Source organism: Pipistrellus kuhlii, unplaced genomic scaffold (assembly GCF_014108245.1).
Source record: "Pipistrellus kuhlii isolate mPipKuh1 unplaced genomic scaffold, mPipKuh1.p scaffold_m20_p_1, whole genome shotgun sequence".
In the NCBI taxonomy this organism is placed as follows: Eukaryota; Metazoa; Chordata; class Mammalia; order Chiroptera; family Vespertilionidae; genus Pipistrellus; species Pipistrellus kuhlii.
Window position 1 is genome coordinate 164,089,064 of NW_023425404.1, and position 13,384 is coordinate 164,102,447.

Sequence of the window (13,384 nt, forward strand, 5' to 3'; positions counted from 1 at the left end):
TTCAGTAGCACATTGCATCAGTGGTGGTAAGAATGCTTGGCTGATTGATTTGTAACAAAGGGTCTATAGAGCAATGTTTCCCAAAGGGTGGTCCTCAAAGCACCTGTTTCCAGGAGCATAGCTAGATGTTACACAGAAAGAAAAAAGGGTCCTTAGTCACATATAAAACCATATCATGCTAGAAAGAGTTGTGGCAGAGATTCCAATAGCTTAGGCACATTAGTGAATCTCCAAAGCAGAAGTGGGAAGGTGAGCAAATTTTGCCAACTGGTTTGATCATGGAATCCTTTCTACAGAGCCTCTCTGTAGTGGAACATTCTTTCTACAGAACCTGCTATGGGAAACACTGCTGTAATATTTTTGCAAAGCAAGCACACTGAAGAATAATCATGCAGTCTACTGTTATGTTTCAAACTATTACACGTGTATTGTGTTGAGGAATTAGAAATTCACAAGGAACTTGGGTGTTTACCCAATTTTTCAATGATTAATGAAAAAAAGTATTATTTTCTTGATATTAGTAATTAGATGTTTAATAGTAACTATAAGCCTAGATCTACCAGAAGCAGCCTAAAGTGAATCTGAGCTAGGATTTGGAGGTTATTAAAAAGGAAAGTACATCATTAAAGTGGCCCAAGTTTTACTTTTGGAGAAATAAAAAATTGGGGGGAAAGCTATCAAACTCATCCATAACAAGGATAGAGGGCCAATTCAATTTATAAAACTGATGTTAGAAGAATTTCCCAGGATTCTAATATGATGAATATAATTATAAAGGATGGGTAGGCATTGTTGTAAAAATAACATATAAACTTTATATTAATTAATAATAAGCCCTTGGCTTAAAAAGTAATTTATTTTAAGATATTTCAATAAATCCATCTCCGTTTCCCCCCAATAGTTAAAATATAAACAGGGGGGAAAACAGCAAAGTTATGAAAAATTAGTATAGAAATAAAAACAAATCTAAAGCAATCACTATCCATCACCATCTACTGGATTTTTAACTATTCATTTAAAAATAAAGAGGAATAAAATACACAATTAAAATTTTTACACTATTAAACTGTCTTAGGAAACAAGAATCAAACCAGCACTGGTCAAGCCAACAGATTAAAGTGAAGTTGAGCAGCAGAAGTAGTAAATAAATTTTCATAAAATAGATAAGAATTCATAACAAAATTATGTTAATTAAATGTTAAACTGTTAAATAACTTAGCCTATAAATAATATATAATTTATGAAAGGTATTTAATTACCTTTTTGTTCCACTTCTATTGGAGAGAGAGAAGTAAAGAGAGAGAAAGAAGAAAAGAGAATAGATTAATGGTACGGTATTGGCCAAGCACTTTTTATTCACCGCTTCCAAAATGAAAGAATATAATTAATTTCACTCATACTTGCTTTATGGAACATTATACGGCTTATTTTTACAAACCCATTCCGCTAGCAAAATTATTCTTTTGAAATATAATCAAAATCATATTATCAACTTAAAGTTACAGAACAAACAGAAAAACTAAGAAAAAAGCTTATCAAGCTGAGACTGAATAAACATCCTTTTTAACTATAGGTGTAGGAAATACAACATTCACAGTAAGAACACCAAAATTTCCATTTGAAAGGCAGGTTGGTAAAATACACAGAAAACTTTCAAACTGTTTGTGTAGATTCATTTTTGAAATACTAAAGTTTATACCACTATTTACCATAATAGCCTTGTTTTTTATTCATCTCCAGAATGAATCTCTTCAGAAGAAAGGACTCCGTGACTCATTTCCTGAGGCTTAAGATTTTCCATAGCCTGTCAGTCTAATGAGAGATGCACCTCATGAGGCAACCCATTAACAGGGAATGCTCACATCCTGAAAAATTGATTTAGAATCCTTTTTGAAGATACTCTCTTCCTCCCACTCATTAATATTTTATATTATTGTGGAAAAATAATGCCTTTTGGGAAAAAATCTGTATTAGAAGGTTGATACAAATAATAAGTCACCTGGTCTGGCCTTTTCTGGAATTCTGAACTGAGTTTTCAGCAAGCTCTTGTGAGGATAAATTGATTCTCAAACATGCTATGGTTACATATCTCTCAAATTAGATTCTATTAGTACTTTGCAGGTATTAATCTATACAAGTCAGGAAAAATTCTGGGAAGCTATAACATGTTCATGAAGCACATCAAGTAGCGTCTTCATTATCCTATAAGTATGTGTCTCATCAGAAACAATTTGCCTAGATCACAACAAGAGAAAATGAGCCCAATGGAAAATAGAGGAAAAGAGCCAGGAAAGAATGGGTTCATCTCACAAATTTAAAAAACACTCCTTGCAAATGATGTAAATCAAAGATAATTTCAGAGAAAGGAATAAAATGGGATTTTATGCACAATAAATAAATTTAAAACTAGGAAAGTTTCAAAACAAGGGAGAAATATTGTTTTGGTAATTATATTTGGGTGAGATTTTTATGCTTTGACTTAGCTAAGCTCATGTCTTCAATTATTTTCAAAATTACACTTTACTTCTCTCCATTGATTTTTTGAAACTTTAATATAATTCATATATATATAAAATTATATTTAAGAAGTTACAAATGTGTTCATCTTTTTTTTTAGATTCCTGGTCTTACTAATATACAAATCTTATTTTAACAGTACTTCTAGGACTCATAAAAACTATTAAATTGCTATAATTTATCATCATCCTCAATTAATCTCTGCTGAGTAATTCCAATGTTCTTTGAGCTGTAACTGTAAAGCTTTACCTAAGAGATGCACTTCATGCTAAACCTCAGTGAAGGCTGACAACTAGGAGAAGTATAAGTAAGCACTTTAAGCAATTATTGAATCAACTCAAGGCCCAGTGCACAAATCCATGCACAGGGGGGGTCCAGCTGGCCTGGCACCAATCAGGGCAGATCAGGGCAGGGCCTGTTGTGAGGTGGCAGTGGGAGGTTGGCCAGATGCTCCACCCTGATTGGGCCCAATCAGCAATGGGACAGCTGGGGGGGAGGCACCGCCAGTAATTGGCCGTTGGGCCCCACCCCTGATTGGGGTGGGAGGGCCGATTGGGGGCAGGGCTGGCCATGGGTAGGGGCTGTGGACTGGTCAGCCCCCACCACTGAACAGAGTGCCACCACTGAACAGAGTGTGGGGGCCAATGAGGGGGCCAGTGGCCAGGGGAGGGGCTATGGGAGGTTGGCCAACCTGGGGCAAGAGGTTGCAGGCTGATCAGGGGAGAGGCCAGCTGAGGAGAAGGGCTGGAGAGGCCCATCAGGGGCAGGCATGCTGGTAGGAGGGTCCTCAGGAAGTCGGCAGGCCAGCCCCACCCTCTACCCCGATCCAGCTGGTTCACTGGCCATAGTGGGCATCATAGCGATTGGTCTTATGATTGTTATGGCATTCTGTTTGCTGGCTTTTTATATATCTGGATAGTCTCAAAAGTTTGGACTTGAGGCCCATTACAACAAGGTGGAGGCTGGGAGTGAAAAGTCATACCAATGTTGACATTTTCATAGTCTACCCTGGAAAGAAATTTCTAGAATTAATTTCATTCCTTGAATCAGCTCTAAATAGATATATTTTTGAGAATTATAAAGGAAGGTATTCTAAAATGTAAAATGTATACTCAACCACAACTTTAGTCTTATTTTACATAGAATTCTTAAGTGGTATTATAGTTAAGGGCGAATGTGCTAATTTCTTGGTGGTTAGTGAGGAAAATAAAATATGTGATAGAAGGTATTGGTAATGTTTTATATTCTTAAACACTGTTACACTTTAATGCACGAATGCACTGTTTGTCCCCACAAAGAACTTTCACCTATATTTTCTCAATTGTCATTAGGTAAAATGTTGCTTTTAATTATCTGGTCTAGTCTCATTGAAAAAATATTGTCATAAGTCTTAACTGGTTTGGCTCAGTGGATAGAGCATCGGTCTGTGGACTGAAGGGTCCCAGGTTCGATTTTGGCCAAGGGCATGTACCTTGGTTGTGGGCACATCCCCAATAGGGGAGTGTGCAGGAGGCAGCTGATAGATGTTTCTCTCTCATGGATGTTTTTAACTCTCTCTCTCCCTTCCTCCCTGAAAAAAAAAAAAATCAATGAAAAAATATATATTTTAAATTATCAGCATAAGTTGTAGCATAAGCAAAGCTCACTTCTGTTACTTGCTGGTTACTTAAAATTAAGATTTATTAGGCATTCTACTTTGGAGAAAATTATTATGGTCTTGCCTATGTCATGACTGGTTGTAGCTCATTTATCATTTATTTGCTATTTTCAAGACGGAAATAAAACAATCCCATAATTTAAGTTGAAACAAGGACACACAAATCATATTCCCATAATAAAAACTGGCAAGGCAAACATAATTTGTCATTGAGAAGCTTAGTAACATTTAGGATTAGCCAGTCATTTTTCCATAATCTAATTCAGATTCTAGAAGTTTCCCTCCTTTGAAATACACAAACAAATTGCATGAGTTTGAAAAACATGCTTATCCTTTACAACCTCACAGGGCCTGGCACATAGTAAGTTCTCAGTAAATAGCTGCTGAATTAATACATAATTCAAATAAAAATGATTACTTCTGTTTCTTGATATTTTAAGCATGTAGTAAAAGAGAAAAGTGGTAAAACAGAGTGTATTTACTATATCAAAACGTATGTGGAAAACATGAATCTGCATAATATGTTTAAATATTCCCATGGACAAGGAGGGAAGAAAACAATACAAGCAGTTTGTATCTACAACTCACAAGACATAAAAACTGGAAAGAATAAAAAGGAAATGAAGAAAAAAAAATGTATGGATGGTCTTGAGAGTTATTTTGACAATAAAAATTTGTTGCTACAAAGTAGCCAGTAATGATCTGAATATTTAGAGGAAAAATGCTCCCTTCTCTCCTCTCTCTAATAAGATCATAAATAAATGAACTGCACGATGACAACTGTGCCAGGCCTTCTTCAGGACCTGCTGTCATTTTGTCTCATCCAATATCCTGCATTCTGACATTATAGCTACCATTATTCATTTCCAAACATCTTTGCAACTAGTTTATCTTCTTTCCTCTCTTCACTTTTAATCCCCAAACTATTTTCATTGTCCACTAGGCTTCTGCAAATATATTCACATATTTTCTTAAAACGATTTCATTGTTGTCCTTTGTCAAACTTATCGTCATAAGCTATAGGTTTGGTTATGGTTATAGCAAATGACAATTTAAACTAAGGGCAATTTTACACTGCATAGAAGGAATGGGAAAAAAAAGATTGTTATAAACTCCTTTCATTTTCCAACAGTTCATAAAAGAGATATAATATATAGTCATGTCACTGTTTAGAAAATAAGATGTTATGAGTTCTATCCATATCTGCACCATATTTAATACTTGTGAATTGCATTATTTAAATTAAAAAGGTAAGGATTAGAGAGCATATGCATGCATTGTCAAGCCTTTTCAATCTGCACTGAGGATTAGAGACACATAAAATTGTGTGTGCAAAAAATTGTTAGTGCCATAACTAAGAAGTAGGAAATTGTATCTAATTCCAATGTAGCTTATTTTTTTTAAATGAAGTTATACAGCACATTTTCTAACTATAATTTAATGTTTAAAATGAGGAGAAACTTATAATCCAATGATACCTCTATATTTCTGAAATAAATAGCCACTTATAGGAAACATAAGATGGCTATAAGGTACTAAATAATTTATAAACATGTTTTTTTTCCCACTGAAATATAGCATATTTTAAACAGAATTATTTTATTGGCTACATTGGCTTAGGCTGTACTTTTGGGTACCATTATAACAGGTAGCTGGATAGCTGGGTAGCTAGAAAAATGGCAGAAACTCGAACTACCGTATTTTTCAGACCATAAGACGCACCGGACCATAAGACGCACCAGTTTTTAGAGAAGGGAAATGAAGAAAAAAAGATTCTGAAACAAATAGTGTCCTAAAATATTTTATGTGCATTAAAACCCAACATCACAGTCATAAACACATGTAATCAACCCTGTAAAGTAAACAGCAGCATTTAGAACCATTTTAGAGCTGGGCAAGCACACAGAGACCACACAGAGCCGGGCAAGTAAAAAAACATTTTTTTTTTTAAAGTATATGTGTAGGCTATATTTGGACCATAAGACGCAGGGACATTTCCCCCCCCCCCCCCCACTTCTGGGGGGAAAAAAGTGCGTCTTATGGTCCGAAAAATACGGTAATTAAGTAATAAAAAAAAAAAATCAGTCTTGGATGAAAATTTGATGATGGTGCATCATCCACAAACAAAAATGCTCAATGTCGCTAATCACCAGAGAGATGTAAATTAAAGGCACAATGAGATATCACCTCACACCTGACAGAATGGATACCATCAATAAACAGCAAGTGCTGGCGAGGATGTGGAAAAAAGGCAGTCCTCCTGTCCCCCCTGTTGGTGGTAAAACAGACTGGTGCAGCCTCTATGGAAAACAGTATAGAGTTTCCTAAAAAAAAAAATTAAAAACAGAACTACCATTCTGCAAGCCCACTTCTGGAAGTATGTCCTAAGAATACCAAAACATCATTTCAAAAGAATAGACGCAGAGCAGCGCTATTTACAATAGCCATGATCTAGAAACAGCCAAAGCGCCCACCAGCAGATGAGTGGACAACAAAGCTATGATAATTTACACAAGGGGAATACTATGCAGTTGTAAAAAAAAAAAAATAACAAAATCTTCCCTTTGCAACAGCTTGGGTGGACCTGGGGATTCTGTGCTGAGTGAAATAAGCCAGTCAGAGAAAGACAAATACCATATGATCTCATTTATATGTGGGATCTAGTGAACAAAATAAACTTATAAACAAAATAGAAAAAGCGGCATGGATGCATGGAACAGACAGACAACTGTCAGACGGAAGAAGGGAGCGAGCAAGGATCTGCATGGGAAAAGGTGAAGCGATTAGCCAAATAACATGTATGCATAATGCATAGACATGACAGTGTGGTGATGGCCAGAGGGAGGGTGGGGTTGGGCTGGGTAGAAGTGACAAATGGGGGTCGGGGTGCATGGGGAGATCTGGAGTAAGATCAACAATAAAAATAAAATTGGGAAAAAAGATGCATAGAATTGAAATTCAAATTAATGTTTGTTTTTATTTTTGTTTTGGTTTTTTTTGTTAATCCTCAGCTAAGGATATTTTTTCTGTTGTTTTTTTTTTTAGAGAGTGGAAGGCAGGAGTAGAGAACAAGAGACACATTAATTGGTTGCCTCCCATACACACCCTGAATGGGACCAGGCATGGAGCCTGCAGCTGAGGTATGTGCCCTTGACAAGAATTGAACCAAGGGCCTTTTGGTATGTGGTCCAACGTTCTAACTATTGAGTCAAACCAACTAGAGTTCAAATTCATGTTTTGTCAGTGCCCAGCATATAGAAATAGTTCAATTAATATTTTTATTCCGCCATGCAATGATGAATTGCACTGTGGTACTTCCAAAGAAAGGAACTGAATGTCATCCTTTTCAGTGTTATTAACTCTGAGATCAGTGATGCAATGCATCCCTCCACAGAAGATAAAATAATTGGGAACAAAAATGAGTTACTCATTTCTTTTCCAAGGAAACAGGATTTTCTTATCAACAGAAACAAACTTGTGCTGAAAAAACTGCATGTCTTATTAATTCTTATTGTTCTGAAACAGAGAAAAAAATTCCCTTATTCCATTTCACATCTGCCACAAAAAAAAGGCAGAAGCATTTCATTAAATAGAAATAAAAAAACATGGCGTTCATTAATTTTTTTTTGTATACTGCATATCAAAAACTCTGACAGACATCTGTCTCTTTCAGTAAATAAAGTACTAATCCTTTACTTAATGAAAGGCAGGTAATCGCTGCGGCTCAGCTTCTAAATTGTTTTCCAAATATTACCTATGCATCAGTGAATAAAAGTGCCACTCAAACACCTTGCATTATAATGGCTTTATATGTCTCCAAAATTAACAGCTCCTAATGAATTCCCACCTACAGTGTGTAGATTGAAAAAGTCAATAATTTATAAAATGCTTTCGCCAGACACATTCTAATTTAAATACTTAAATACAGTATCTATACATGCTGCAGAAACTGAGATTGCCTTTTATTTTGTATTCAAACTTTCCAAGCCATTGATGTATCTATAAAATCTTTCAAACTGTCCATTCAGCCCTTTAAAAGAAAATGGAGCTAATTAGAAGAGACTTTTTGAGAATCTATTGGTGACAGCTCCAGTAAAAATAATATTTTTCAAAGTTATTATTGGTAAGAGTTAAAGTCAAAATTTTATTTCCTTCAAGGATGTACCTTGTTATACTGGTTAGTTCCCACTAAGCAACAACCACAGGGCATTTAGAATTGCTAAACAAAACACAAAGAGATAGTCCCCTCAGAATGGCTTAAGACTACATCTGTATACTTACATATTAGATCTGAATACATTTGTTATGTGGAAGGCTCTCAGAGCTGAGAGCATAGAGACAAAAATAAATCATAGTACCTAACAGTTACTGAACACAAACTATGCGAATAGTCCATCTGTGGGTGCCTTTGTTTAATCCTCAAGGAAATAGTGTGGATTTGGTGGTTCTTGTATGAACATGAGGAATATGAATATGTTATAGAGGAAGAAACTGAGCTAGTGCCTTAGGGATGCCTATAGCTTAATAACTGAGACTTTTCAATATATTTATTTACCAATGATAAGCTATTTTTAAATGCTTTCAAAGGAACCTGTGTAAAGAGATTAACAGAAACAATAGAGAGACAGGGAATTGTTAAGAGAAGCTGAAGCTAGAATCACAGAACAGTTTGAATAAAACCAATCTTCTTGTGGAAATTGTCCAATCATTCCTGAGGAATATATATTACTTAACTGTTCTTACAACTATGCTTTATGCATCCAGCTCTGGATATGCAATAAAGTAGATATTCTCAATGAACCTAGATAAAATCCGAGATGTTTATTAAATACTTCATAATTGATAGATCCAGGGTTTGGGTGCTGAATACTTTTTGGGTGTCATTTAGTCTCACCTGATATTTTACAAATAGAAAAAATCAGCCAGGTTTAACATTAACCACAAGACACAACTTTTAACTCAATAAACAATTATTAAGTATATGCTTTTTTTTTATTCACTTAATTTTATGTATTCTGAGGATAGGAATGACTATCCTAATTTTACTGATAGGATAACTAGAAGCTGAAAGATTTCAAGTTCTTTTAATTCTGGCCAACATTCTGAGGAATGGGTTAGGAATCTGAAGTGCTACTATTGATACATTCTCTAGCAGTTTTTCAAATACCCCACCCATTTGGGGCTTGTAGATTCACACTTGCCAAAGAGCAGGATGTTCTATCTAATAAAAGAGTAATATGCAAATTGACTGCACTTCTGCAACACCCACAATCCATGCCCACCAGCCAATCAGGAGTGAGTATACAAATTAACCCAACCAAGATGGCTATGGCCACTGAGAGAGCAGGAGGCTTGAGTTTCCCTGGCTACAGAGGAAGCCAAGTATCCACAGCTCTGGCCTGCCTTGGCCTCCACTTAAGGCTACAAAGTTTCAATTATAGAAGATAAATAAATTCCAGATCCAGGGACTCCACTTGGGTTGTCTGGGGGGGTGGATGGCCTGCAAAGGACCACAGGCCCCTCATGCAGGCTGCCCCACGGCCCAAGGGAACCCCCACCCTGAACTGGGACACCCTTCAGGGCAAACCAGCCGGCTCCATCCATGCATCAGGCCTCTATCCTATCTAATCCTCCTATCTAATAGAAGAATATGTAAATTGACTGTCACTCCAACACACAATACAGCTACCCACATGTGGTCAAAGATGACTGACTCCATGTGGACACAAGATGGCCACCACAAGATGGCCAGCAGGGGAGGGCAGTTAGGGGTGACCAGTCTGGCAGAAGATGGAAGATGGAGGCAAATGGGCTGGCAGGCAAGCAGTTAGGCACCAATCAGGCTGGCAGTGGAGTGGTTAGGGGGTGATCAGGCTGGCAGGCAGAAGCGTTTAGGGGCAATCAGGAAGACAGGCAAGCAAGCAGTTGGGAGCCAGCAGACCTGGATTGTGAGAAGGCAGTTGGAAATCCCTCGAGGGGTCCCAGATTGGAGAGGGTACAGGCTGGGCTGAGGGACACCCCCCTCCTGGTGCACAATTTTCGTGCATGGGGCCTCTAGTAATTTGTATTTCATAGTAATCTGGTAAATGATAACAAGGTTACTGATATAAACACAATTTCCATGACTGTAAATAAAAACAAACAAAATTAATTTCATGCTGAAACCAGTTTGGCTCAGTGATAGAGTGTCGGTCTGTGGACTGAAAGGTCCCAGGTTCGATTCCGGTCAAGGGCATATACCTTGGTTGCGGGCACACCCCCGGTAGGGGGTGTGCAAGAGGCAGCTGGTTGATGTTTCTCTCTCATCGACATTTCCAGCTCTCTATTTCTCTCCCTTCCTCTCTGTAAAAAATCAATAAAATATATTTTAAAAAATTAATTTCATAATCTACTAGTAGAAAATACACACTGTAATCTCATGAGAAGTCAATTTAAGATCTTACTCCTTTAGTTTTTTTGGTCTTTGATAAAACTGAGATGCTAATACTAATTCTTCTGGATACATTCCAGATCTTCAGATTCATTATTATTACTTTCCAAAGGTATGTTTCTTACAATATCTTTGTAAATGTATTCCTTACTAATCCCATATGCTAATCATACATTCCACAAAAGTCCCTCTCTTTTATGGCATACTCTCCACAACTGTAGCTATCCCTCAACTCTTGCTGTCATGGTTGCCCCTGTTCAGAGCTGCTCAGGCCTCTTACTAGTATTTCCTGGTTAAGACAAACTCTGTCTTTCGATAATAAATTATTCTCTCCTGAACACTACTTCACTTACTAGCCATATTGAATAAGGAATTTCAACATAATTTAACGGGGAGTGTTCTAGTTCAGGGATCGGCAACATTTTTCTGAGAAGGGCTGGATTGGGAACAATTTAGTCTTCAGGAGCCACGTACAGGCTGTGAAGCACAATGGTGATTTCTTTTGCTTGTTTTTAAAGCTCTTAAAAATTTAAAAGGTAGCTCGTGAGCCAGTACAAAAACCAACCAGTGGCTGTTTATCCCATGGCCACAGTTTGCCAGTATCTACTTTTTTTTTTTTTTTTCCTCACACTTCCTCATTTACTATTCTCTAGGCACTTGGCATGTTTACCTTTTCTCTGTCCTTCTTCTGGAAGTACTTAGGGGTTCTGGAAGGCAGAGCACCTGTATCATTCACCCAGGCTTCCCCGGATTCTAATCTAATTCAATGTTTTATTGTAGTAACTGTCTCATTGTAAATGCTGACACTGACATGCTTTTAAAATCACAGACAAATGGCTCCCAATATGAACTTGGTTTGTTCAATGATGTGAACAAAGGAGGAGACAAATCTTACCAATGGCAAAGGATGGCTTTTACTTCTGCTAAGCAGGCACATAAAATCGCACTGAGGCACTACTTCTTATCTCTCTATGGAGACCATTATTTCTCTCACTACCTACTTATATATCTACCCTGCAAAATACTTATTCTACAATCAACTGCAAAGCCAGGTTTTGCACCCTCTGTGGCATTTCTCCTTATTGACATTGAAACAAGTTATTTTTGGTCCTGCTTATTTAGCATTTATACTAAGTCAGTCTATTTGCTGAATGCTTTACTCATATTATTTTATTTAATCCTCATAACAACCCTGTTGAGATTATTGTTGTCATTACACAGGTGAGGAGATTGACTACAGACGTCCTATAACTAGCAATCAGTAGAGCTGGTGTTTGAACTTCTGAGCCTACACTTTTAACCTCTGCCATGCTCTCTAGCAAACAAGAAAGTGGATGGTGACAAAAGTTATGAGAATAATATTAATGAGGTGCTTACAATTTAGAACGTTTCTCACCTGGGAAATGAAGTAAGACAACAGTTTGATGCCTTGCTTCAAATGTCAACTAATATGAAAAGCAGATCCAAATGTATGGTATTTGGAATGAAATCTTAAGTTGTAAATTTTGCCTGAACAGTGTGAAGGGAAGTTTTAGAGTTCTTAGATTTCCGAATGACATCTTAACTCACAAATCTCTTAACATCAATTCTCTTCTGACGTGCGTAGCATGAATTCTTCAGACCATTGTGAGGTAACAGGCTATACTGCACCTACCAATTTTAGAGAAGTGGGAGTTATGATGGAAAATTATAATTCCTTAGCAATAAAACTAGAAATCAAATGCTTATACCATGAAAGGAAGAACAGAATATAAAATTCTGATGCATGGCAGTACTATGAGAATGGGTTTTCCTTCTTTTTGAAGTTAGACATATTTTCTTCTACAACCATAAAGCGGATGTCTTAATATCATGTCTAAGTTAAGTTTAAGCATTTGGAGGAATCAGCAGTCTTTATGTATCTTCAGGTTAGGAGACCATACATTGTCTATTTGAATTTGGGGCCATTAAATTCTTGCAGAGTGTTTACTGTACCACACGTATTATTGCTCCTGTCACTGAACAGTGCCCTCTTTCTGCTTTATAGCTAATGTAGCATCTTTCCGTGGCATCAATAGATTAAAACATTTACTACCAGAGAAAGTATGTGCACACAGAACAAGATCATTTTGCGACAAGCTAACTCAATAAATCTGTCTAGTTCACTGATGCTCACTTTCATTTAAAATTGGTACATGTTTATCTTGCAAACTTCAAGAGGGCAGAGAGAGAGGTTATTTTTCAAGGCAGCAATGCTACGTCGTTTACCCTAGTCAATGGCAGTGTAATAGGACCAGATCTATACTTCTGAGATGTATGTGGATATATTTAGAAAAGGGTCAAAGAGGCATTGGTTAAGGCTTTAAAAGATTCTATCATTTCTTGAGCTACACACTTCACTATAGAAAAGAAATTTAGCTTCAGTTAATTATTTGGATTTTATGACGTTAATTTGATGCCTTTTTAAAATTTACCACTAGAAAAATAGGTCATTGGCAAACCTAGTTTATGTCCAGTTAGACAAATAAAAACAGAGGCAAACTTAGTCCAATTCATTATCCTTAAGCTGATAATTGAGAGATAAAGGAAATGTTTGAAAATAGTCAGCACTTCTTTCGACAGTATGGTAGAGAAAAAGAATTTTATACTCTGAAGACAGACAAACTCTTCCTTTTCCCAGTCCTTTGTGTCAAACAGGAAATGATTGTGGGTTAGACTTATATAATCAATGCCTAGAGCCATTCTGACCCATCGTCCAAGCATGTGATATTTAGAATAGATGCTCAAAGAAAATAGGACCA

At 36.8% G+C, this 13,384-nt stretch overlaps 1 protein-coding gene across 17 annotated transcripts in view; it reads right to left on the reverse strand.

Moving 5' to 3' along the window:
* The window catches only part of ADGRL3 (adhesion G protein-coupled receptor L3), a 762,953-nt gene that overhangs the window by 305,367 nt on the left and 444,202 nt on the right, over nt 1–13,384 (reverse strand). For 14 of the 17 annotated variants that reach the window (XM_045572137.1, XM_036415171.2, XM_045572088.1 and 11 more), the window contains exon 7: nt 1,260–1,274. The exons of the other annotated variants lie outside the window; for them this stretch is intronic. In XM_045572137.1, the coding sequence (XP_045428093.1) occupies nt 1,260–1,274 (15 nt within the window). The remainder of the gene's footprint in view (nt 1–1,259; nt 1,275–13,384) is intronic. 17 annotated transcript variants of the gene reach the window in all.